Source organism: Podarcis pityusensis, assembly GCF_964106645.2.
Source record: "Podarcis pityusensis genome assembly, chromosome: 1".
In the NCBI taxonomy this organism is placed as follows: domain Eukaryota; kingdom Metazoa; phylum Chordata; class Lepidosauria; order Squamata; family Lacertidae; genus Podarcis; species Podarcis pityusensis.
This window is the reverse complement of record NC_138028.1, coordinates 134054610-134077798: the sequence shown is the minus strand read 5'-3', so window position 1 is coordinate 134077798 and position 23189 is coordinate 134054610. Positions and strand designations below refer to the sequence as shown.

The window sequence follows — 23189 nt, the reverse complement described above, 5'->3', positions numbered from 1 at the left end:
ATGTCGCTGGTCAAGCCCAGTTTCCTTGATGGCCACCTGGAGATTCCCCTTTACCTGTTAATCTTTCCAGGTGCTGTGGCAGCTGCCGTCTACCTCTGCCCCCTCCCCATGTTCTTTTCTCCCATCCCTTTTGTAGGACCCCTCCCCTACTGCTCACTACTAGAGGTAGGGGAGGGGCCTTATAAAAGGGATGGGAGAAAAGCACACCTGGCAAGTCTAATCAAGGAAACTCCTACGATGAAAGAGAGAGAAATGGAAGTCAGGCAAAGTGGAAGATTTCCTCTTACTTCATATCTTCCTGTTCCTCATTAAATGGAAGGAAATGGGAGCAAAAGGATTTTTTAAAGGGAATCCTGAATGTGAAAAACTATTGAGTTTAATCTGATAGAGCGATTCTCTCGCATTGTGGACTTCTCAGACCTTTGTTTTTATACCCTGGGATGCATGAAAGGAGAAATGGATGTTTTGAATGTTGCAGGTTGACAGCAATATGCAGGTTATAACACTCATCTTGTCCTGTCTGATTAACTCCATTATGTGCTCCATCATCCACTATTGCATTGCTGCATGATACACAGGCAAACAGATGTTTCTCTCATTTTTCTGCAAATCTTATGGGGCAAAATTCAGATTCATTGAGGTCACTGATGAGCTGGCCATTTAGATATCAGAATGAATTTTAATGTTTTTAAGTAAAATTTTAAAAAGCATATCGGAAACCTATGGTAACCTTTGTTGCCAGGAAGGACTTCCATCACTGGCTTTAAAGCAATTCAAATTGATTCCCAGATCTTGCTGTAAAGAATCGCCATGCAAAAAAGGTCAATTCAAGGCAAGACATCTTCATAACGTCCTTTAGAGAGCTTGAGCATGCAGGAGGCAGAGAGATGTGAAACACATATTGTAGGATCTTCCCTTTACCTCTAACGGTTTAGGAAAGTACACATTCATCTCTGGGTCTCTTTGAGAGCCTTCTGCCAGAGTTTAATCTGTATTGGAACCAATATGGTGGGATCCTCTTATCTGAGCAGAAGCTCTGATTTAGCCCTCACATCACCACGAGATTCTTGGTTCATCTTTATGCAGTGGTATATATGAGTTGATGGTCTGGCAGAGCCCAGGGTGGAGAGCTGGCTTGTGAAATATATATTGCAAATAGTATATGAGTTAAACAGTGCTTAAAGGTAACTGCGCACAAGGGTTATTCCAGTTATACACAGAATGTATATAACTATATACAGTACAGGGTGTTTTATTCAAAAATATTACTATAGTTGCCAGCATCCAAAAGTAATTTTCTTTTTCTAGCAATGGACATATAATTGGCTTAATAAGCTTATATATATCAAAGCATAACATGATATTTAATCAATTACAAATACTTTTTTACCTGAGATAGAATGTTAAACCCAACAGGTGCTTTTTACAGCCTCCACATATTAAATGTCATGATGATATGTTCCCAAAGTTGTATTAAAGGACAGATTTTGGTCATACTGGAAATGAATTACTTGACCAGTTCAGAGTTCACTTTTGTCATTGTCCTGTTACATATTTTACTGCATCATGGTTAATGACTAAGTCACTGCTTCCTTTCTAAGCCAACAATCCTTTGCTTAGTTGTGTAACAAAGCATGCTTTAATTTGCCCTCCACCAGCAGCCTAATCCTTCATTGTGTACTTCAGTATAATGGTATTTCAGTGGTGACAAATTATCCAGCTGTTATGTATACTTCCTCCCTATTTCTTTGAGATCAGCAGTATTTCAGTTTATGGGACCTTCAGGTTATGTAGTAAATACCAGCACACTAGGTTTTTGTGGCCAACAAAGAGTGTGATAGTTAAAATGGCAAAACAGAAAACTTGAAGCATTCCAGAATGTTCAGTATATTTATTCATCACAGATGTATCCTGTTCCTTCCTCAGGGGGCTGAGGGCTAGAGTTATGGAAGATCAAGTTACAAGTGAGGTTGTTCAGGATCAGCTATCGTGACTTGCTTAAAGTTTTGGGCCAAAATCTCAGTGGTCTGATTCCATCGGTCTCTCCACTGGTAGCATAAACTGTGAGATAGTCACTATAAAAGAGCAAACACTGGCCAAATTTGATCTAAATATACTTTAAAGATAATGTAATACCAGAGTTTGGTGGCTTTTCCTCTAATCATCTTGATGAATTTAAATATTCATGAAATACTGTAGTATTCTTGTGTCATCAGTTCAGCCCCAGTTTTGGCCATTTTATAGTGATGCACTAAATTTTGCTGTGAGCAGAGGACGCTTGTCTGTTGTGTGAAGCTAAACATGATCCACATTCAGCTGCTTGTGGATAAAAGAACCAGAGCAGGCGCTGTTCCAGATCAACAGTTTTACAAGAAAACTCCACATATGGAGACTGATGTGTTAAGGGTCATTTGTTAATACACAGTGATTTTGGTCAGATTCCCAAACGCTTAGATTAGTTTTGGACAGTGCAGATTATAGCAAGCCATGGATGACTTCACCTGACTAATGACTATGGTAATTAATCTGTGATAAGCGCATCCAGTGCCAGCTTACCTCCCATTGAGATGTTCCACGTGATTATACATTTCTTATATCCCAAAACAGCTGATCATTCAGGAAGAATTCTCATATATAAGGTTGGATAATTGTGTTATGACTGACTTCATCACCTTGTTTTAACATGATTCTGCATTACTTGATTGAATATCCAGTAGTCATATGGTACATGAAGAATAAAAGCAGAAATGTCTTCATTAGAAATGCAATTTTGAACAATATTCCTATAAATCATGTCTACAAGCATATTTATATAGGTTTTCTTTCTACTCCTTAGAGAAAAAGGTGGGATATAAATAAATAAAATAAATAAATAATTTTAGTGTTATATCATTAGTAAACATGTAGACATACCTTAAATATAAAGAACAAATATATGGTCAATATACTGTGATACTTATTTGACCTTTGAAAACATTGCCTTATATCCTGGTCAATTCTTGATTGGAATTGTTAAACGCATTTGAACATATTTTTTATATATATACAATTCCCTTCTTTCCAGGATTTCTCTAAGAAGCTCTAAAGTTGTTTTTATAATTTATCATTAGATTAACATTTTAACCATTTTACTTGTACTTTAAGGTTTGTAGCCTGTAAAGTTTTCCCTCTTATTGCAAGGATTTCTGCCTACAAAAGGGGACTTCCTTGCTCTCTCATCTCCCTGGTTATTTGTTGGCCAAATGTGCCTGAAAGCACAGCCTGAGAAGGTGTTGTGCATGGGCCAGGTCACAGAAGATAGCGACTATAAAGGCCACATGCCTTAAGCATGAAGGTGATGTTGTATAGCACAGCCTCATGTATCAGTGTGCACAAAGAGGTGGGAGTGATCTGCCCACAAATGCAAAACGTAATAAACTATACAATGAAAAGATGTCACTCCCCAACCCTCAAGTAAACCTATGTGAGAATTCTTTCAGGTACAATGTTCTTATGCAATTAATAGATATGATCTGGTCATTCATATTCAATCAGAATGCAGAACTAGCAGGCAATTTGATCTTGGCCACCTTGTGTTTTGTTCCTCCATATTCGTGTTTCTTGCTGGTTTCCGAAGAAACATGTCAGAACAACTTGCATGGAATCACTTTGTTTAATGCTTTCACCTGTTGCATTTCTCTCTCTTTTTTTTAAGCACAAGAATCTGCTGACATTATTTTCCTTATTGACGGATCAAACAACATCGGCACTGTCGCTATCGCAGCCATTCGTGATTTCCTTGCAAATTTTATTGAAAAACTCTCAGTTGGAGAAGAGCACATACGCATTGGGGTAGTGACGTATAGTGATCAACCCAGAACTGCATTCTTCTTGAACAGCTACAACCAAAAAGCTGACATTTTAAATGCAGTGAAGGCCCTTAGCCTGCCGGGTGGCGAGGAAGCGAATATCGGGGAAGCTCTTGAGCATGTGGTGCAAAACCACTTCACCCGGTCAGGAGGCAGCAGGATAGAGGAGGGTGTCCCCCAGATCTTAGTGCTGATAAGCGGCAGTGAGTCTAGCGATGACCTTAGAGAGGGGATTTTGGCCATAAAGAAAGCGAGTATATTTTCATTTAGCATTGGGGTCGAGAATGCTGACAATGTAGAGCTTCAGCAAATTGCTACTGACGGAAGCTTCGTGTATACTGCCCTGGACACAAGTAACCTTGGCGAACTTCAAGATCTCTTACTGCCAAACATTGTTGGAGTGGCCCAGAGGCTCATTTTGTTAGATGGCCCAACCATGCTTACAGAAGGTATGTATTTTTTTATTTTAATGAACCATTGTATTGCATTCAGTTATTTATACTCGTTTATGGGAGCTTATAAACAGCCCTCTTGGAGTCAGACTGCCTGAGGAGTCAGAGTGAATCATGGCTTTACATAGGCTCCTGTAGCAAATTCATATAGGACTTTGAAAATATATACCTACATACAGTGGTACCTCGGGTTACGAACTTACCTCATTCTGGAAGTCCGTTCTTAACCCAAAACTGTTCTTAACCTGAGGCACGCTTTCGCTAATGGGGCCTCCTGCTGCTGCCATGCCGCCAGCGCACGATTTCCGTTCTCATCCTGGGGCAAAGTTCTCAACCCAAGGTACTACTTCCGGGTTAGCAGAGTTTGTAAAACGAAGTGTTTGAAACCCAAAGCGTTTGTAACCCAAGGTACCACTGTATATAAAATGCACAAGTGCAGATGGAACAATTGCCGCTGTGGTCAAGTGTGGCTGTGGGATGGGAAAGAGGCAAGATCTCTCAGCCCCACTGCTGACCTACAAGATCTTTGGCACTGGAGAACAGAATCCTTATGGTGCCCCTTCCATGGAAAAACTTGGGTGCGTGATGGAAATAACCAACACTGTGCAGTTTTAATGGCAACCTCAGGCCTTACTTTTTAATGTTATTGATTGCTAAAGGGATATTCAAATGAAGTTTACTTTATTTGTAGGAATTAGAAATTCTGCATGGTGCGTGGTGCTGTTAGTGTTTTAATACTAGTAAAGACAGGTGCTAGTATTAATACTTTAATAGGAATGCTAGCTGACTTTAAAATGGTTCACAAGGGCAAACAACCCACCTACAAGCTTTTCAGGAGCATGACGTGTTACTGCCAGGCATCTGTAGGAGCACTTCTGAAATCAGTTGCTGGCACAGCACCCCCACCTGTGGGTTGTACACACAGCTGTCATTTCTGTGATTGTAGCAACATTTTGTCAAGCTGCTGCCTATCTGAATTTGATGTATACAACCATGTGTACACTCCTCCCATGGAGATTCTACTTTATTTATATAGTAATTTAACTTGTAGCCTATTGGCACCTACATGCCGGCACTGCCAGCTGTGAGACCAAGGTGTTCGTACTTTTGCAGTTTCATACATGCCCTGGTTCTTGCTGTGCTTTCAAACACCGAAACCCTGGTTGATGCAGAGGAGCTATTCATACCAGGGTCCATAATAATAATAATAATAATAATAATAATAATAATTTTTAAATTTATACCCCATCCATCTGGCTGGGTTTCCCCAGCCATTCTGGGCTGCTTCCAGCACATATAAAAACACAATAAAACATCAAACATTAAAAACCTCCCAATACAGGGCTGCCTTCAGATGTCTTCTAAAAGTTGTGTAGTTCTTTATCTCTTTGGCATTTGATGGGAGGATGCCACTGCCAAGAAGGCCTCTTCCTGGTTCCCTGCCACTTCACTTCTTGCAGTGAGGGAATCGCCAGAAGGCCCTTAGAGCTGGATCTCAGTGTCTGAGTCAAACGATGGGGGTGGAAACGCTCCTTCAGGTATACTGGGCTGAGGCCATTTAGGGCTTTAAAGGTCAGCACCAACACTTTGAATTGTGCTCAGAAACGTACTGGGAGCCAATGTAGGTCTCTCAGGACTGGTGTTATATGGTCTCGGTGGCCACTCTCAGTCACCAGTCTAGCTGCCGCATTCTAGATTAATTGTAGTTTCTGGGTCACCTTCAGAGGTAGCCCCTCGTAGAGCGCATGGTAGTAGTCCAAGCGGGAGATAACCAGGGCATGCACCACTCTAGCAAGACAGTCCCTGGGCAGGTAGGGTCTCAGTCTGCGTACGAGATGGAGCTGGTAGACAGCTGCCCTGGACACAGAATTGACCTGTGAGTCCAACTGTGAGTCCAAAATGACTCCCAGGCTGCGCACCTGCTCCTTCAGGGGCACAGTTGCCCCATTCAGGACCAGGGAGTCCTCCACACCCACCTGCCCCCTGTCCTCCCAAAACAGGACTTCTGTCTTGTCAGGATTCAGCCTCCATCCTCCAACCGCCTCCAGGCACTCAGACAGGACCTTCACTGCCTTCACTGGTTCTGATTTAAAAGAGAGGTAGAGTTGGGTATGATCCAAAGAGGGTCTCTGCACATGACTCAAAGGCAAAGGATGGGCTATGCCAAGCCAAGCACTCTACACCATAGACAGTAGAATAATTAACAGAATAATGAATACTTGTTGCATAGTAGCTCTTTGAACAACAGTTTAGATGTCCCCAGACCTCGTCATACGAAGTATTCCTTCCTCATGAAAAATGAATCTTCATGTGTTTTTCCTAAAATACATATAACCTGACTTTCCTCCAACCCAACCAAGAGCTATCAGTTGTCCCAAGTGCCCAATTACATCTGCTGGGGACAGGCAATTTTGTTGTTTGTGTCTCTGCCCTGGCATTCCTTCCCATCTCAGAACCACAAAGTGTTCTTGACAACAGGGTGGCGCAAGTGTTGCTGCTCCTACACCCCCCGCCAAGAAGCGCCAGGCAGACCCTTTCACTGCACTTCTTTCAGCACCTGCCAAAAGCAATTTTGTTAAAGCAAGCCTACTCAGGGCTGGATAGCTCAGCTGGTTAGAATCATAGAGTTGGAAGAGACCACAAGGGCCATCGAGTCCAACCCCCTGCCAAGCAGGAAACACCATCAGAGCACTCCTGACATAAAGATATAAAAATATTTAACACAGTAGGGCTGGGTGAGTCTGGGCCTCACCGCTAGGCCAGGTGGAAAGGGCCTTTCTAAAAAGGAGAAGAAAGAGGAGGAGGAAGAAGAGGAGGAAGAGGCAGCCTCTAGCCCTCCTAGAAGAAAGATTGCAATGGAAAAGGTGGAGGCAACTGAAGGGATTTCTGGGAGATGAATCAGCCTGGTTGCTCCTGCCTTCCAGTCAATGCATTGAAGTCAGACCTGACTGACAAGGAAGTCATTTGTATCTTGTGAAAAATGGATGTTTTGCTCTAGAATCATAGAATAGAGCCTGGTGCTGATAATTCCTGCACTGCAGCGGGTCAGGCTGCATGATCCTCAGGGTCCCTTCCAACTCCACGATGCAGACATATTTTATTTATTTTTATTTATTGAATTTATATAAGGTGTACATATATTTTAATCTGCGGTTTTTGTTTGCAATGTGTATTTTTAGTCTGTTAATTCTGGAGATGGGAAGGTCTGGAAAAAAACTGGGAAAATTGGGGGGGAAACCAGGTTTTTTTCTGGGGGTTTTCCAAAGCCGTTTCCCCCCAGAAAAACTGTAAAAAAATCAAAACCCAATTTGATATAGTTTGAATATTCCACACACTTCCTTGCCCATTCCCCCCCCCCAAAAAAAACAGCTTTGGTTTTTTTTTTTTTTAAAACTGCCCCCCCCCCAATTTTTCCAGTTTTTTTCCAGGCCTTCCCATCACTAGCTTCCTTAAAAGTGTGGAACAAACATTATGTGGCACTTAGAAAAGTGTCAGTTCTGCAAATCAAAGTGGTCAAGCGTATTTGAGATGAGATTTCAGTTGAAAAAAAATGCTGGTTTTGTATATTGATGGACTAGATTATTCTAATTCAAGGATCAATTCATCAGAACTTTCTAGAATAAGTTTTTTAAAGTATAGTTTAGTATAATTTACAATGCCTTTGCAACGTAGAGATGATTTCAGAAACAAACTGGAATTACAAATTTACCCCCAAAACATAATTAATCTATTCTGCTTCCTTATATAATATGATTGTGTCTTTTAGTGAAATTATATAAACCATTAGGACAAAGCAGAGGAAGCTAGTAATATACCCCTTTTTTCGCCCTATAGGACGCACCGTCCCATAAGGCGCACCTAGTTTTTTTGGGGGGAAATAAAGGGGAAAAAATTTATTTTCCCCCCCCCAGGTGCGGGACTGGGGCGAGGGAAGCCTGAGCTTCCCCCAGAACAGGCAACTCTCTGCAAGCCGTGGGAGCCCGGCGCCGGGCTCCCGCGCCTTGCAGAGAGCCGCGCAAAGCCTGGGCGCGCTGAGCTCAGCGCGCCCAGCCTTCGACATTCAAGCAACTCTCCGCAAGCTGCGGGAGTCTGGCGCGGGTTCCCACGGCTTGCGGAGATCTGCGCGAAGCCTGGAGAGTGAGAGGGGTCGGTGCACACCGCCCCCTCTCGCTCTCCAGGCTTCAGCAAAAGCCTGCATTCGCCCCATAGGACGCACACACATTTCCCCTTCATTTTTGGAGGGGAAAAAGTGCGTCCTATGGGGCGAAAAATATGGTACAATGGAAGTTAAAATGCATAGTTCCATCACAGGTGGAAAGTCTGCAGGTGTTGAATGAGCTGAAGCTGGTTTTTAAAAAAGGAAAGAAAAAGATCTCCAGTAACAAACTCTGGGCATCCAGAGAAAGATATGGATCCAGGAGACCCCTCAGCCCAAAGCTGTGAGCTTGATTTTACAAGGGGAGTGAAACCCCATCTAGAACGGGACCACTCACCTGATCTAGACTGCTAGTACCATACTCTAGCAACATCCCTTCTGTCTTGTCTGGATTCAGTTTAAACTTCCTCTGCCTGCCTGAGATTGGACAATGGAAACAAGAGGTAGAGTTCAGTGTTGTCTACATGTTGATTGGACTTCAGCCCAGAGTTCCATGATAAGTGGCAAGGAGGAACTTGGGTAGAGCATCATGCTGAGATAGCCACCTTCAGACTCAAGATTTCTTTGTATACGGCACAATTTGTTTTCACACATTTAGGGAACATGCATAGATCCTTCAGCCCTTCCTAGGCTTTTAAACTGTAAAATAAACTGATAGAAAGATTATGGTCTCTTTCTCACAAAGATGGTAAACCTAAAGATGGCCCACTTCAGGCTGCAGGTGAGGATTCACATGGCAGAACTTTCCTGTATATACATGGAACATGGGATTCTAACATGATCAGTGTAGAGCATATTCTTTCCGTGCAGAAGGTCCCAGATTAAACAACAAAGTAAGCCTAGGAAGGATGCCTGTTTGAAACCATTGCTGTATAGATACTGGCTGTACCTCTGTATAAGGCATCTTCTTAAGGTTTTGCAGGAATGTGTTTTTCTATTTTTCTGTGTCAAGGAAATTGTTCCTTTGCAAGAATGCCTGAAAACTGAATTTTCTACCTCACAGAAAACTAGTATTACTAAAACAGTGCAAAGGCGCAACTGATTTTCCACTACTTTGGTCCTCTAAGCACATTAGTTATAATCCTGCAAGCTCTTCTATGTGGAACATAGGCTTATATTGCAGTCTTTCTCTGTGTCTGCAGTGAACACTAGTCATAGCACTAATCACCCAAAATTCACAGGTATAATATGTGTTTGCTGTAGATTCACAATGCAAGTTGCTATTAGGTGCCCTGTAATGGTATTTACAGGGACGTGGGTGGCGCTGTGGGTAAAACCTCAGTGCCTAGGACTTGCCGATCGCATGGTCGGCGGTTCGAATCCCCGTGGCGGGGTGCGCTCCCATCGTCCGGTCCCAGCGCCTGCCAACCTAGCAGTTCGAAAGCACCCCTGGGTGCAAGTAGATAAATAGGGACCGCTTTATAGCGGGAAGGTAAACGGCGTTTCCGTGCGCTGCACTGGCTCGCCAGATGCAGCTTGTCACGCTGGCCACGTGACCCGGAAGTGTCTGCGGACAGTGCTGGCTCCCGGCCTATAGAGTGAGATGAGCGCACAACCCTAGAGTCTGTCAAGACTGGCCCGAAAGGGCAGGGGTACCTTTACCTTTACCTTTACCTTTAATGGTATTTAATCGGTCCCAGCTCCTGCCAACCTAGCACTTCGAAAACATGTCAAAGTGCAAGTAGATTAACAGGTACTGCTCCGGCGGGAAGGTAAACGGCGTTTCTGTGTGCTGCTCTGGTTTTGGTGTTCTGTTGCACCAGAAGCGGCTTAGTATGCTGGCCACATGACCCAGAAAAAACTGTCTGCAGACAAACGTCGGCTCCCTCGGCCAGTAAAGTGAGATGAGCACCGCAACCCCAGAGTCATTTGCGACTGGACTTAACTGTCAGGGGTCCTTTACCTTTTAATGGTATTTACACAATGTTTTATATCCATTGCAGTTGTTAGTGAAGACCCTGAGCAAACTTTAAATCCTGAACTGTCACTTAATATTACAACCTTGCTAAAATTGTATTTTGAGCTCCTTGTGGACAGTATGGAGCGTTTTCTGCTAGTTACCAGTCATTTTCCAGGAATTCGGATTGAAAGCCTTTGTGATAATAAAACTATGAAGGGGAAATAGAGCTGACCCATATGTGGGTAATTAATAAAAGAATCAGCTGAGCACTTAGATTCAAAACATGGGGCTTTACATCTCTCCAGTGGGAGAGAGCCCCCAGCAGCATTAAAAAAGGAATAAAGCAATGGTGTAGCATGGAATATAGGTTGTTAAACCCTTTTGCATATCCCATTTAGTGTCAGGCTTTGGAGAAACGCCCCCCCCCCCCCAGGCTGTGCATCAGCAGAACAAATAAATTAGAGTCCCTTACCTGTTTAAGAGTGTTTAATGATCAGAGCAAAAGAACAACGCAGCCATTCTCGGAATAAAGGTGCTCCCAATTAAGCTTCCCTCTGACTTCCCCCTGAGTCATCTTCATCACTTCCTCCTTCTTGCAACCTGATCTCACAACCACTGAGCCTTCTGCATAGCAACCTTATCAGCTCTCCTTGCCCTTGGAGATAAAGGCTGAACACTATCTAGTGAAGGGGAGTCCTTTATCTCTCTCTCTTCCTGTTCTGCCTCTCCTAGTTGTTCCCCACTCAGCTCTGCCCACCTGTTGTTTTCCGAACTATGTCCCTCTGCAAACCAGTTCTCTAAATCTATGCTGCTCCACTGTTCCTGGGCAGCTTCAGGATCCTGGTCAGGAGCAGGAAGAGGGGAAGGTTCCCACCATTCCTCATCAGAGCTGTAATCCTCAGGCTGGTCTCTGACATTTAGTCTGCTTTAAAGCTCTCCCCCCACCCCCACCCCCACCCCCGCAATGAATGGACCATGCACTCTTGAGTAAATTTAAGATGTTTTGCTTACTAAATCCAAAGGTCTAGTTCATGCATTATTCCATGCAGCAGCAAGGAGAACACAAGTAGATTACTCTTCTGCGCAAAATACGGCATATAGTTTCAAACATGTAGTCTGAACTTGGAGCAAGTTTAGTCATGTCCATCCTGGTCAGTTATAGCGAGAAATGAAGTGAGAGAAAGGAAGAGAAGAACCTTCATTTCCTCCGTCACAAAGAAGAGGGGTTGTGACCTATCTTTGTCTAGGAACAGAACTCTCTGGTCTTACACGGTACACCTTTTTTCTTCCCCAAATATTTTGACCCTGCAACAGGTCTAAAGTGAATTATTGTGAATTTCAGGGCTGAATTCAAGCAACCCTGCCCTGCTGTTCACAGCTCCAGAATTACTACTGACTTAATTAGACCTTGATTCATTATGTCTTGTTGTACATTGTATGGTACTGAACCACACACGCCCACCCGTAGTATACCCCCCATACTAGCTTTCTCCCTATTGAGTGCTGAGTTCATTTTGCTTTGTAGGAGTAGTAAAGTCTTTACCACATAAGTTTTAGGAGACAGATTAATTCCATTTAAAAAATAAGAAGCATGGACATGGAAATATCAAAGAAATAACTTTTATTTATTTCATTTTTTAAAAAGTTTCCTGGACTGGATTCTGGCCCTTCTAGTCACTTTCCTATTATGGAATCCAACTGCCCAGTTGAGCTGCGTTAATCTAGGAGGGAAGAAGTGGTTCAGATGAGCACATGGAAGTTCTGGCTATGAAGCAAATTTGGTGCCAATGGGCTCATGTCCTCATCTCCCTGGTGCTGGGGGGTGGGGGTGGAATCAGGGCTGGTAAAGAAGAAGATGGGGAGGGCCCAGGAGGGAGCTTGGGGGTGGGGCAGTTTACTGGGCCGATGTGTTGAGGCTGGAGGTATATAAATGGAAGTGGTGGTCCATCCTGAGAAGAGCAGGGCTGGGCAGTGAGTCTGATATCTTCAGATGGTTGGCAAAGGCAATATAGGTGGTACATTGTTGGGAGAAGACAGGTTTGTGGAAAGGAAAGGCAGCTCCATATCAAAAAGGGAGGAGACCTGCTCCAGAGGCTTATTGCCTTCATGTCTTACCTGCAAGCTTCCTAAAAGCATCAGATTGGCCTCTGCTGGGAACAGGGTGCAGGCCTAGTGACCCCCCCCCATTGATCTGACACAACAGAGCTCTTCTTACCATCCTTATTTCACAGTGGAGAGCCCTGAACTAACTGTGTGACTATTGCAGAGGGATCTTCTGCAGCGCTATTAAAACCTTGTGTAAAAGTGGCCAAGCTGGATTTAGTACATTTGAATTGCCATACAGTTCAGTATAACTCAGCATAAACAATTGCGGGGGCGGGGACGACGACAAAAAAGAAAGACACCTTTTGTAAGATGTAGCCCCTAGAAGGTATGTAGTGATAAGGAATTGATTGAACGAGTTAAGTAAGTAATGCTACTGATTATATGTTTGTATATTGTTGCTTGCAGTTGTTGAAGTCAATAGGAGGGACATAGTCTTCCTGATAGATGGCACAGCAGCCTTGGGAGCTACTCCTTTCAATGCAATTCGTGATTTTGTGGCCAAAATCATCCAGAAACTGGAAATTGGACCGGACCTTGTTCAAGTTGCAGTGGCACAATATGCAGAAACTGTAAGACCCGAGTTCTATTTCAATAGCTTCCTGAACAGAAAAGATGTCCTTGCAAGTGTCAGGAAAATAAGGCCAATGGGTGGTGCTGTACTCAACACCGGCTCTGCACTGAGGTATGTGAAAGACAACTTATTCACCAGCGCTGCTGGAAGCAGGATCAATGAAGGCATACCATCAATGCTGGTCCTTATTACTGGTGGAAAGTCCCAAGATGATGTTGCCGAACCAGCACAGGAAGTGAAAAGGAATCGCATATTCATCCTGGCTGTTGGGTCCCGAAAAGCAGATCGTGCTGAACTAGAACAAATTGCCTACGAACCATCCCTAGTATTCAGTCCTTCCGAGTTCCGCACACCTGTCCTGGTAAATACTCTCAATGATATTTTGTCACCCCTGAAGACACTGTCCGGATGGATTGAAGTAACACCAAGTGGAAAAGGTAAACACTGTTCTTGTTAAGTTCTAAAATGCATTTGACCTTTGTAAATAATACAGTTTTAAAAACAGCCTCCCCACCCCGGTTATTCATCCTCAGCAATGCTAATGATAATTTACGATGGGTTTATTTGTCACTTTAGATTTCTCCAGGGCAGGGTCTGTTTGGCAGGCTCGTTTGCTGCAACCAGCTCTTGAAACAGGCCTTCTGTCTATATCTTCTGTCACTTGCATCTCTAGGGAGCTGGTAGACTGCTAAATGCACCCAGGACATGAAAGACTGCACTTATGGGATATAAATCTTTTGCAGTGAACACTTTTAAGAATCCTGAGCAATGATGAAGATGGCAAAACTAATGCAGAACAATAGTGTTAGTTTTCTAAGGAGCTTTTATAATAATCCTGATTTTTTTCCTAATACGGAGCTCAGTTATTCTAGATTTGCTAAATTTTAAAGCATTATCCTAAATTAAGATGAATATCACGGGAATATCTGTCACTTAACAAGCTTTTTCAAAATGTATGTCTCTTACTAATACAGTCTTGCATGATGCATATAAACAGTGGCATTTTTATTTTAAAATATAAATTAAAAATGTTCTAAATGTTTTTATACTTCAATATGTATATATATATATATATTCTCTCTCTCTCCCCCCCTCCCTCTGTCTTTCCTCTCCCTCCTCACCCCCTGTTTCATTCCCTGCAGGTATTAGCATATGGGCATAAATTGCAATTATCCCTTTCTAATCTTACAATTAGGCTTTCAAACTATTGCCATATTTACACATTTAATAATAATAATAATAATAATAATAATAATAATAATAATTTATTACTTATACCCCGCCCATCTGGCTGGGCTTCCCCGGCCACTCTGGGCAGCTTCCAAAAGAATATTAAAATACTATAATACATCAAACATTAAAAGCTTCCCGAAACAGGGCTGCCTTCAGATGTCTTCTAAAAGCCTGGTAGTTGTTGTTCTCTTTGACATCTGGTGGGAGGGTGTTCCACAGGGAAGGCGCCACTACCGAGAAGGCCCTTAATAGCTGTGTGGGGTGGAGAACCTCTGACCTGAGGGCCAAATTTGGACTGCTAAGCTTCCAAATTTGGCCCACAAGGCTGTTCCCCCTAAACCAGTGGTTCCCAATTAGCTAAGTTCTGTAGACCCCTTGTTTTTCAAAAGCCAAGCCATTGACTCACTACTTTGGAAAATATTGATATCTCTTTGGTAGTTTTCCAAATCTTTACTATGGTCATAGACCAGCTTAAGCTAAAAGCACCTCCATATATAAATAAAAGATGCTAGATAGGCAATAAGGCAACTGCAGAAGTAGAGGGTGCACATACTCATTCTCTCAGTTGCAGTAGTTTTTGTTATGTGAATGTTGCCATGGATCCCCTGGGTGGGTTACGTGGACCCCCCGGGGTCTGTGGGCTACCAGTTAGGAACCACTGCCCTAAACCAGGCACATCTGGTGTTATATCTGATGTCAGGTGTGAGTTAGATGAAGACACGGCTGCAGAAAGCAGGGCTGAAGTGGACCAGCGCAGTCAGACATGGACATTGTCAGGGCTGGGCACAGGACGCAAGGGGTGGGGTCTCGCGAGAGTGTCCCTGCTCTAGTCATGTGGGGGAATTGAATTCCTTCTAGATATGGATCAATCCATTCCTGCTTTTTCAGGTGCTCCATAGACTCATTTGGGGAGGGAACAGAAAGGACCCAATCCATCCCAGGAGGGGATTTAGCAGGTGCCCTGGTGCTTCAACAGAGACATCTGTGGGCCTGTGCACATGTGCTGACACATTTATGACAAGTATAAAAGCCTCTAGGATCTGGCCTTGGTCCAAAGACATTGTCAAGTGAGTGCTGAGGATCAGGCTGTTTTGGAACTTTCCAGTCCATTTTTGATGCCCGATAATATCAATTGGATACTTAAAATTGTTCTGAGCTTTCAGATCCAGTTTAAAAATCCATTTACACTGAAGTTCACTGGCAATTTTAAACATGAAAGAGTCCCTGCTTGCATCACCTGTAGACAGAAAACCTAAAATGTAGTTGGGTGTGTTTTGACCCATGTGAGGGGGGGCATCATGACACTTCACTCGTTTCTTCCTTCCATCTCTTCATGGCTGTCCTGTTTCTCTTCTCTCTCACAAGGTGAACATGTGTGTACAGCAAATGTTGTATGCACACATGACAAATTCTGGTATGTTTTTCTGTGATTTCTTACATTATTTTCTGTGCTCTACTGCAGTTCTGTTAAATAAAAGGGATATCATCTTTCTTTTGGATGGATCAGCCAACGTTGGAAATGCCAACTTCCCATTGGTCCGTGACTTTGTTGTGAGCCTAGTTGGCTCCCTTGATGTTGGAATTGATGATATACGAATCGGCCTAGTGCAATTTAGTGAGAATCCGAAAACAGAATTCTTTTTAAACACTTTTCTAACCAAGGCAGAGGTACTCGATCATCTAAGGCAATTGAGACTCCTTGGGGGATCAATACTGAATACTGGTGCTGCACTAGACTTTGTCCGTGAAAATCATTTCACCGAAGCCGGTGGGAGCAGGATAGATGAAAGCGTTCCTCAGGTTCTAGTCTACCTTGCGGCAGGGCGATCTGTTGATTCATTCGAACAGGCTGCCCATTCTTTAGCTCGTGCAGGAGTGCTGACCTTCTGCGTTGGTGTTAAAGATGCTGATTTGACAGAACTTCAACGGATTGCATACAATCCACAAATGGTATTTCTTAAGGATGCATTCAGTTCTCTGGCAAACGTGCCACAGGAAATGATTGGTCAAATAACAACATATTATGTTGAAGATTCAACAGGTAATTTGTTCCTTTCTTCATTCAAAATGGATTTAAGAATGATTTTGTTTTATCTTGCAGGTATGTTTCAAATGGCATGAAACATTTTGCCACAGCTGTGTCTTAGAGGCATTGCACACATTGTGAAATTCATGTAGGGAACCTGTTTCCATACACATAACGAGCATCACGGATGAAGGCTGCCACGTGTGACTGCCGCAGCATCCCTAACATGTTCCTTCCATGTTTGAATTTTCTGAAGAAGCCCTTAGGGCTGTTTCACACATTCTATGCACAGGGTATAAATAGAAATGCGGTTGGCTGGTGCGAACCCAAGTGCAGTGTTTTGCATAATGATTGCACGTGCATTTATTTTACCATTTGGACATATCTCGAGAAGCTACAGTTGACAAAATAGATACATGAGGAGTGCTCATTTTTTTCTTTCTATAGCTTTACTTTACTTTTATTTTTTAAAACAAACTATCTCGCTCCTCCTCGCTCTATGATACATGTGAAAAGAAGTGCATAACATTTATAACAGTGTCTGAGGGTACAGCTTCTGTGCTCTCCGCCCTCATTCCCCCCACTTTCTTTGTTCCGAAGGGGTGGGGAAGATTACCGTATTTTTTGCCCTATGGGGCGCACTTTTTCCCCTCCAAAAATGAAGGGGAAATGTGTGTGCGTCCTATGGGGCGAATGCAGGCTTTCGCTGAAGCCTGGAGAGCGAGAGGGGTCGGTGCGCACCGACCCCTCTCGCTCTCCAGGCTTCAGGAGAGCCCCAGCGCCAGCCCCACAAGGTCGGGGGACAGCGGGGAGGCGGAACACCGCCATCCCGCTGTCTCCCGATGTGGTTTGGAGGCTGACGGTGGGGAGATGCGTGCTTCTCCCCGCCACCAGCCCCACAAGCTCTGGGGACAGCTGGGAGGCGCAGCGCGTCTTCCCGCTGTCCCCGGACCTGGGTTCAAGGCGGGCGGTGGGGAGAAGAGCGCTTCTCCCCGCTGCCGGCCCCAAAAAACTTGGTGCGTCCTATGGGCCGGTGCGTCCTATGGGGCGAAAAATATGGTAACTGTCTGTGCACACAATAAAATAGAAGCCCGATAAACACACAGAAAGTGACTTGCTGTCTCCCAGGCAGAATCCTAGAGTAGTAAAGCTCTCCAGAGGCCTTTAGTCCTATGCGCTGCTGATGTAGGAGATCCACTGCTGGGAGGCCCTCCTGCCCTCTGTTTCAAAAATGCCTAGCAAAGGGGAGACTACCACCTTCCAGGGCAGTCCATTTCATTTCAAGCAGCTCGTACCATCAGAAAGTGCCACAATCTTCACTTCGCTGGTTAGCAGGCCGGCAGCCACTGCCTGAGCCTGTGCCGATAGCCCTGCTCCTCCTCCTTCCTTTTATCCAGCCCCTTAAGGGATGTAGGAGGTGCCTGCCACTGGATGGTGGGCTGTGGCCGCCAGAGCCTGTGGGGATATCCTCCCCATGTGCCCTCCAGCTACAATAGGACAAAGTAGGCAGCTACCTGAACATGCTCCTTCCTTCCCTCCCCAACTTTGTAAGAAGTAAGCCCCAGCCTGGGGCAAAGGAAGCACTCTGGCTGGCAGGCAGCAGTGGCAGCCTAGGCAACAGTACTTGGTTCAAGAACTCCTTGCCAGAAAAAAGCAATGGCTATGATAGGAGAAGGCAGACTTCTGTACCATCCCTCCTCTTCAGAGCCTTAAAGACAGAAGCTTCATGTCTCTACGATGTGATGCTCTCCCTATGTTGATGACAGAAAGCTGCAAGTACTAAGGTCTGCTTTAGGCATTTCAAAGAAGCTGGAATCATTTCCACTTCCACTTCCTCATTTTTAGGTTCACTGATTGCACATCTCAATAATATAGTCCTCACGATGCATAATACATTAAAAGTACCAATAATTCACTCTCCTGGAAGTTCTAGAATGATTTCCAGTGATTCCACAATTTGGGGTTTTTAAGGAAAGGTGCTATAAAAAGGCCCAAAGCTTGAATTCTTCCTCTTACGTAATCAAGATCACTCTGATTTCTTATCTCCTAGTTTGCAAAATAAATCTGCAATATCTTTTTGTGTATTAAACATTTTCATTTCTCTTAGTTCCAGAAAACAAGTTTGATATCTTGTTCTTGATTGATGGCTCAGCCAACCTTATGGGTCAGTTTGTTGCTGTTCGGGACTTTTTGCACCGGATTATTTCTGACCTGGATGTGGGTCCTGATGCCATACGTGTAGCTGTGGCACAGTTTAGTGATAACGTGCAACTTGAGTTCAACTTTAAAGATATCCCAAACAAGCAAGACATCCTTCAGAAAGTGAAAAGAATGAAGATAAAAACAGGGAGGTTGCTCAACATTGGTGCTGCGTTAGATTATGCCACGAAGGAAATATTTGTGAAGAGTGCTGGAAGCAGGATTGAGGAAGGAGTGCCACAACTACTTATGCTCCTTGCTGCTGGGAGATCAAGCGATAGTGTGGATGACCCTGCTAATGCTCTGAAACAAATTGGAATTATTCCCTTTGCTATCAAATCCAGGACTGCAGATCGTAGCGAATTAGAAAGGATAGCTTTTGACCCTCAATTTGTGCTAGTTGCTGACTCCCTTTCCAGAATTGGAGACCTACAATTTCAAATAGGCAGTCTGCTGAAAGCCATTCCGTCTCAGCCATCAGGTATTCATTTCTGCAGTTTTCGTCTTTTTCTTTGAAGCATGCACAGTCCAACGGGTTACACAAGAAGCTGTAAATAAGAAATTGCTGGCTAGCTGCAATTTGCTCAAAGCATTTAGGAGAGTCTGTTTACTTTGAAAAAGTCTCAAATAGATAATTCTTGATGCATATAAAGTGCAGGAAGTGTTGTGCTTCCTCTTTGCATGTGGGAGACCCAATTCACGTCTTTTCCCAGATACAAATGTCATTGAGTGTGCAGCTATAAGGTGCTTCCCATATATAATGAAGTGCAGTAGTGATACTAATAGGCTTTGAGTTGGGGGAAGTTTGAAAACAGACTCCCCAGTTTGGAAATCCAGGCTCTGTCATGAGCCCAGCACCAATCTGTATGATAGATTATATCAGAAAGAACACAAGGCAACTGTTATATTTTACCTGTCAGCATAGTAGTCTCTTGCTTTTTCATGACTGCTTGCTATAGGTAAAGCACTTGCCCTGGAAAAAGCTCTTTTCTCTCATTATCAAATGCTGATTCTCCATCCTATAGCTGCTTATTTGCTTGCAGTGCCGTATAGCATGGCCATTTTCAGCCTGATGTGTGGGAAGGTAAAGCCAGTGTAAACGAGGGGTAATTTAAGTAGGGGCCCATCCACACGTCCTTTTGTGCCGTATATCTAGGGACAGGTCTGGGCTCTCCAGGTCCATGAGCATTGTTTTTTTCTTTTCTTTTCTTGCACTTTTATCTGGGAAACCTGCATTTTACAGCTGAAACATAGCAAACAGCAACTGGGTTTTCCACAGATGGTCGTTCATTCTGATTCAGTGGTTAAAACATGGGTTTTCTTATGGAAAGTGCCAGGACAAAACAAAAAACCCCATTTCGACACAGACCTGGAAAGCCCAGAGCTGTGTCTCGAAAGCCTGTAGCAAAGGTATGTGTAGATGAGCCCTTGAAGTGACCCTGAGTGTGGAAGAGAGAACTTTCAAGTATTTGCTATTGAGATGACGATGGGAGCCGGAAACAGAGAGAAAATGAAACTTCACAGTGCACAGGAGTCTCTTGGTTTCTGAAGGCTTCCCTGAAGCATTTCAAATCAAGAATCTCTTCTTTGGGCTCAATCACACCACCTGCTTCTTCAGGAAAACTGCCTGAACAGTCACTCTGACTTTCACTGGCTCTCACCAGTAAAGCTACTTAAGCTGGTAATCTTTTTAACCAATTCCTGTGCCTATTTGAGGTTTTTCTTCTCTTCATTCCCTGCGCTGGCGCCTTCCCTCATTTCTCCCCCTCGGTTTCCTTTTCACCCTGGGAGCAAAAGCATGCAAAATTTAATAGGCAAATGGGAGCTTACCTTTTTCTTTATGTGACAGTTGATTGTATTCCTTTTTTTTCTCATAACCCCCACATTTCTTCAACAGCTGAGGAATCTCTGAAGAAGGATGTTGTGTTTCTGATAGACGGTTCAGATGGCATGCGAAGCATTTTCCCAGAGGTGAAGTCCTTTGTGCAAGGTTTGGTCGACTCTTTGGACATTGGTCCCGACAAAGTTCAGGTGGCCGTGGTCCAGTACGCCAGCCGTGTGCAGCCGGAGTTTCTTCTGAATCGCTACCAAGACAAGGCCGAAGTGATCAGGGCCATCCAGAGATTGTCTGCCATGCGAGGCCCTGCCCCTTATACAGGGGCTGCCCTTAACTACCTGAGGAGCAATGTATTCACCAGCCAGGCTGGAAGCAGGTTGTCTGAAGGGGTCCCACAGATATTGTTCCTGCTGACTGCGGAAAAGTCAAGCGATGATGTCACAAGGCCTGCCTTGGATCTCAAGACGACGGGTGCGGTGCCGTTTGGCATTGGGATTGGAAATGCAGATGCCACTGAGATGCAGACAATTTCTTTCGTTCCTCAGTTTGTGTACCTTGTCCCAGGTGTCGCTCAGCTGGGCTCCTTAAAATCAACGCTTTCACAAACGGTGGCTGAGTTGACCGGGCCAAAAATAACCTCTTTGGCCACAGCGCTTCCTAGCCCAGGTGAAAAGAAACTTCTTAACTATTGAACCTGTGTTATAATTATGCTCCTACCACACACAAACACATTGAGGTCATGAAGCAGCCCAAGTTGGTGGAGGCAGCGGGGCGTGTTGAGCCCTGTTCTTCAGCAACTGGTTCAAAATGGGCATAGGGCTATTGCAGCAGCACTGATCACATTTGCCAGGGCTTGTTTTGGCTTCTCCGGTGGCTGCTTAAAGAGCACAAAATCTCGCAAAAACATTTTACACAAGAACCGTATGGTGGGGGAGATACCAGAATTACTGCACACAAATGGCAGCCATAAGTCTGGGTACTGCTATCTGCACCCAGAATGGATGGTTACACTACCAATGGATAATGTCTCACCTGCAGAAGGCAGGGAACTTCCTGTGTGTATGTTGTGTGCATTTATAAGGTTCCAGGGGTTACTCTTGGGTTATGTTTTCTGATTGTGTTGCTGGCTACATTATCTTCTGTGACCCAGATTTATCGTGCCGCAGCCTCGGGCTGATGCAGATAAAAGTGGCAGGTCTGGTGGGCTCCATGAAGGTTTGTGCAGTAGGAGAGAAGCAAAATGGCCACCCTACTGCATGTTGTGCCCCCTTCACACCCTGGCAAACTATGGTTTGCACTAGTCGTAACCCCAAATGCTTCCAGATGGGCAACAGACAAACCAGGGCTTAATGCTGCTTTTTCTGTTTTCATTTCACATTAGCTCAGCCCTCCTGTTTCTCAGTTTCAGAGTAGTGATGATGGATTGCCTGTTTAGACATCATGCCAGGCTATAATTAACATAAGGCATGATTTGCAAACTTCATACTATAGTTTCTAACAGAGGAATTCAATGTCACACTAATTTGATTGTTGTGTCAGCATTGGTATTTCTGTTTGTCAGTCAAAAAGTTCTCTGCTCTCCTTCCCCAGGCCAATTGGGGGGAGGGCATGGGGGGAGGAAATGAAGAGGGAAACCCCATGGTGCAAGTAGGACTTTCTGTGCTGTCTCCCACTAGCATACCCAGGGCTTTTCTTCATCCAGAACTCACTGGAACTTAGTTCCAGCCTCTCTCAGGTAGGCGCCATTGCCATTATAAGAGAACAATAGTTTTCCATCACTAAGATTGTGAGCTAAAATTGTCAGGAGAAACACTGATCAACTTTGCCAAGCTCACTTTGTGTAGCTTTTACTGAGTGTACATTTGGCTTCAGTGCCATATTGCTGATAAAGTTGTACCTTGGCTCCCGAATGCCTTGGGAGTCAAATGTTCCAGCTCCCGAATGACTGAAAACTGGAATGTTGAAAACCGGTTTTTGAAATGTTCTTCCGATTGGCTGCAGGAGCTTTCTGCAGCCAATCAGAAGCCACGCTTGGGAAGTCGACTGTAATCTAAAATTACTACTATTTGTGCCTTTCAGATGTGTTGCTTGTATAATTTATTTGTACTAGTGTCTTCTAAAGTCTTCCTTTTTTCTGTAGTGGATGAGAGGAGAGATGTTGTGTTCCTTATTGACGGCTCCCAGTTTGCAGCTACTGAATTTCCTTCAGTTGTTGAGTTTATTGAGAGACTTGTAAACAATATGAACGTGGGCTCTGCTTCTACTCGGGTCTCTGTGATTCAGTTCAGCAATGACCCCAGGGTTGAATTTCTGCTGAATGCACATTCCACCAAGGATGAGGTACAAGCTGCAGTGAGAAGACTCAGACCCAAAGGAGGGAGGCAAGTGAACCTTGGATCTGCCCTAGAATATGTGTCAAAGAACATATTTACGAAGCCCTCAGGAAGTCGCATAGAAGAGGGCGCACCTCAGTTTTTAATAATTCTCTTTTCCCGACCACCTGATGATGATTTAGAGGATCCTGTAGTCCAAGTCAAGAGTGTTGGTGTGGCACCATTTCCTATTGGAGTGAACATGGATTATGATGAATTGGTCAAAATAGCTCTTAGCCCTCGGTATGTGTTCCAGATATCAACCTATCAGGATCTTCCAAGTCTGGAACAGAAATTGCTGGCCCCTGTTACAACACTAACTTCACAGCAGATACAAAGCCTTATTGGTGAGACAAGTTATCCCCCTATAGGTAAGATTGCTGTCTGTTTTTGTTTGTGTAAATCATTTTCTCATCTCCCATTAGATAACCCACCTCTTCCATCTTATAGGGAAACTTCTTAGCAGGCTACATGTCACAACAACTGCTG

General features: G+C 44.0%; 1 protein-coding gene and 1 long non-coding RNA gene across 16 annotated transcripts in view; both read left to right on the top strand.

Moving 5' to 3' along the window:
- COL6A3 (collagen type VI alpha 3 chain) overlaps positions 1 to 23189 on the top strand; it is a 105374-nt gene that overhangs the window by 25294 nt on the left and 56891 nt on the right. For 12 of the 14 annotated variants that reach the window (XM_081015051.1, XM_081015049.1, XM_081015047.1 and 9 more), the window contains 6 exons: positions 3695 to 4297; positions 12868 to 13470; positions 15729 to 16307; positions 18400 to 18972; positions 20389 to 20994; positions 22469 to 23071. In XM_081015051.1, the coding sequence (XP_080871177.1) occupies positions 3695 to 4297; positions 12868 to 13470; positions 15729 to 16307; positions 18400 to 18972; positions 20389 to 20994; positions 22469 to 23071 (3567 nt within the window). The remainder of the gene's footprint in view (positions 1 to 3694; positions 4298 to 12867; positions 13471 to 15728; positions 16308 to 18399; positions 18973 to 20388; positions 20995 to 22468; positions 23072 to 23189) is intronic. The other 2 variants (XM_081015050.1, XM_081015048.1) reach the window with 2 other exon arrangements.
- LOC308484889 lies at positions 5095 to 7684 on the top strand. Of its 2 annotated transcripts, XR_013990153.1 has the most exons (3): positions 5095 to 5734; positions 5873 to 6912; positions 7307 to 7684. It is a non-coding gene; the product is annotated as an uncharacterized lncRNA (long non-coding RNA). The 2 variants fall into 2 exon arrangements; XR_013990154.1 differs by having other exon boundaries at positions 5095 to 6912.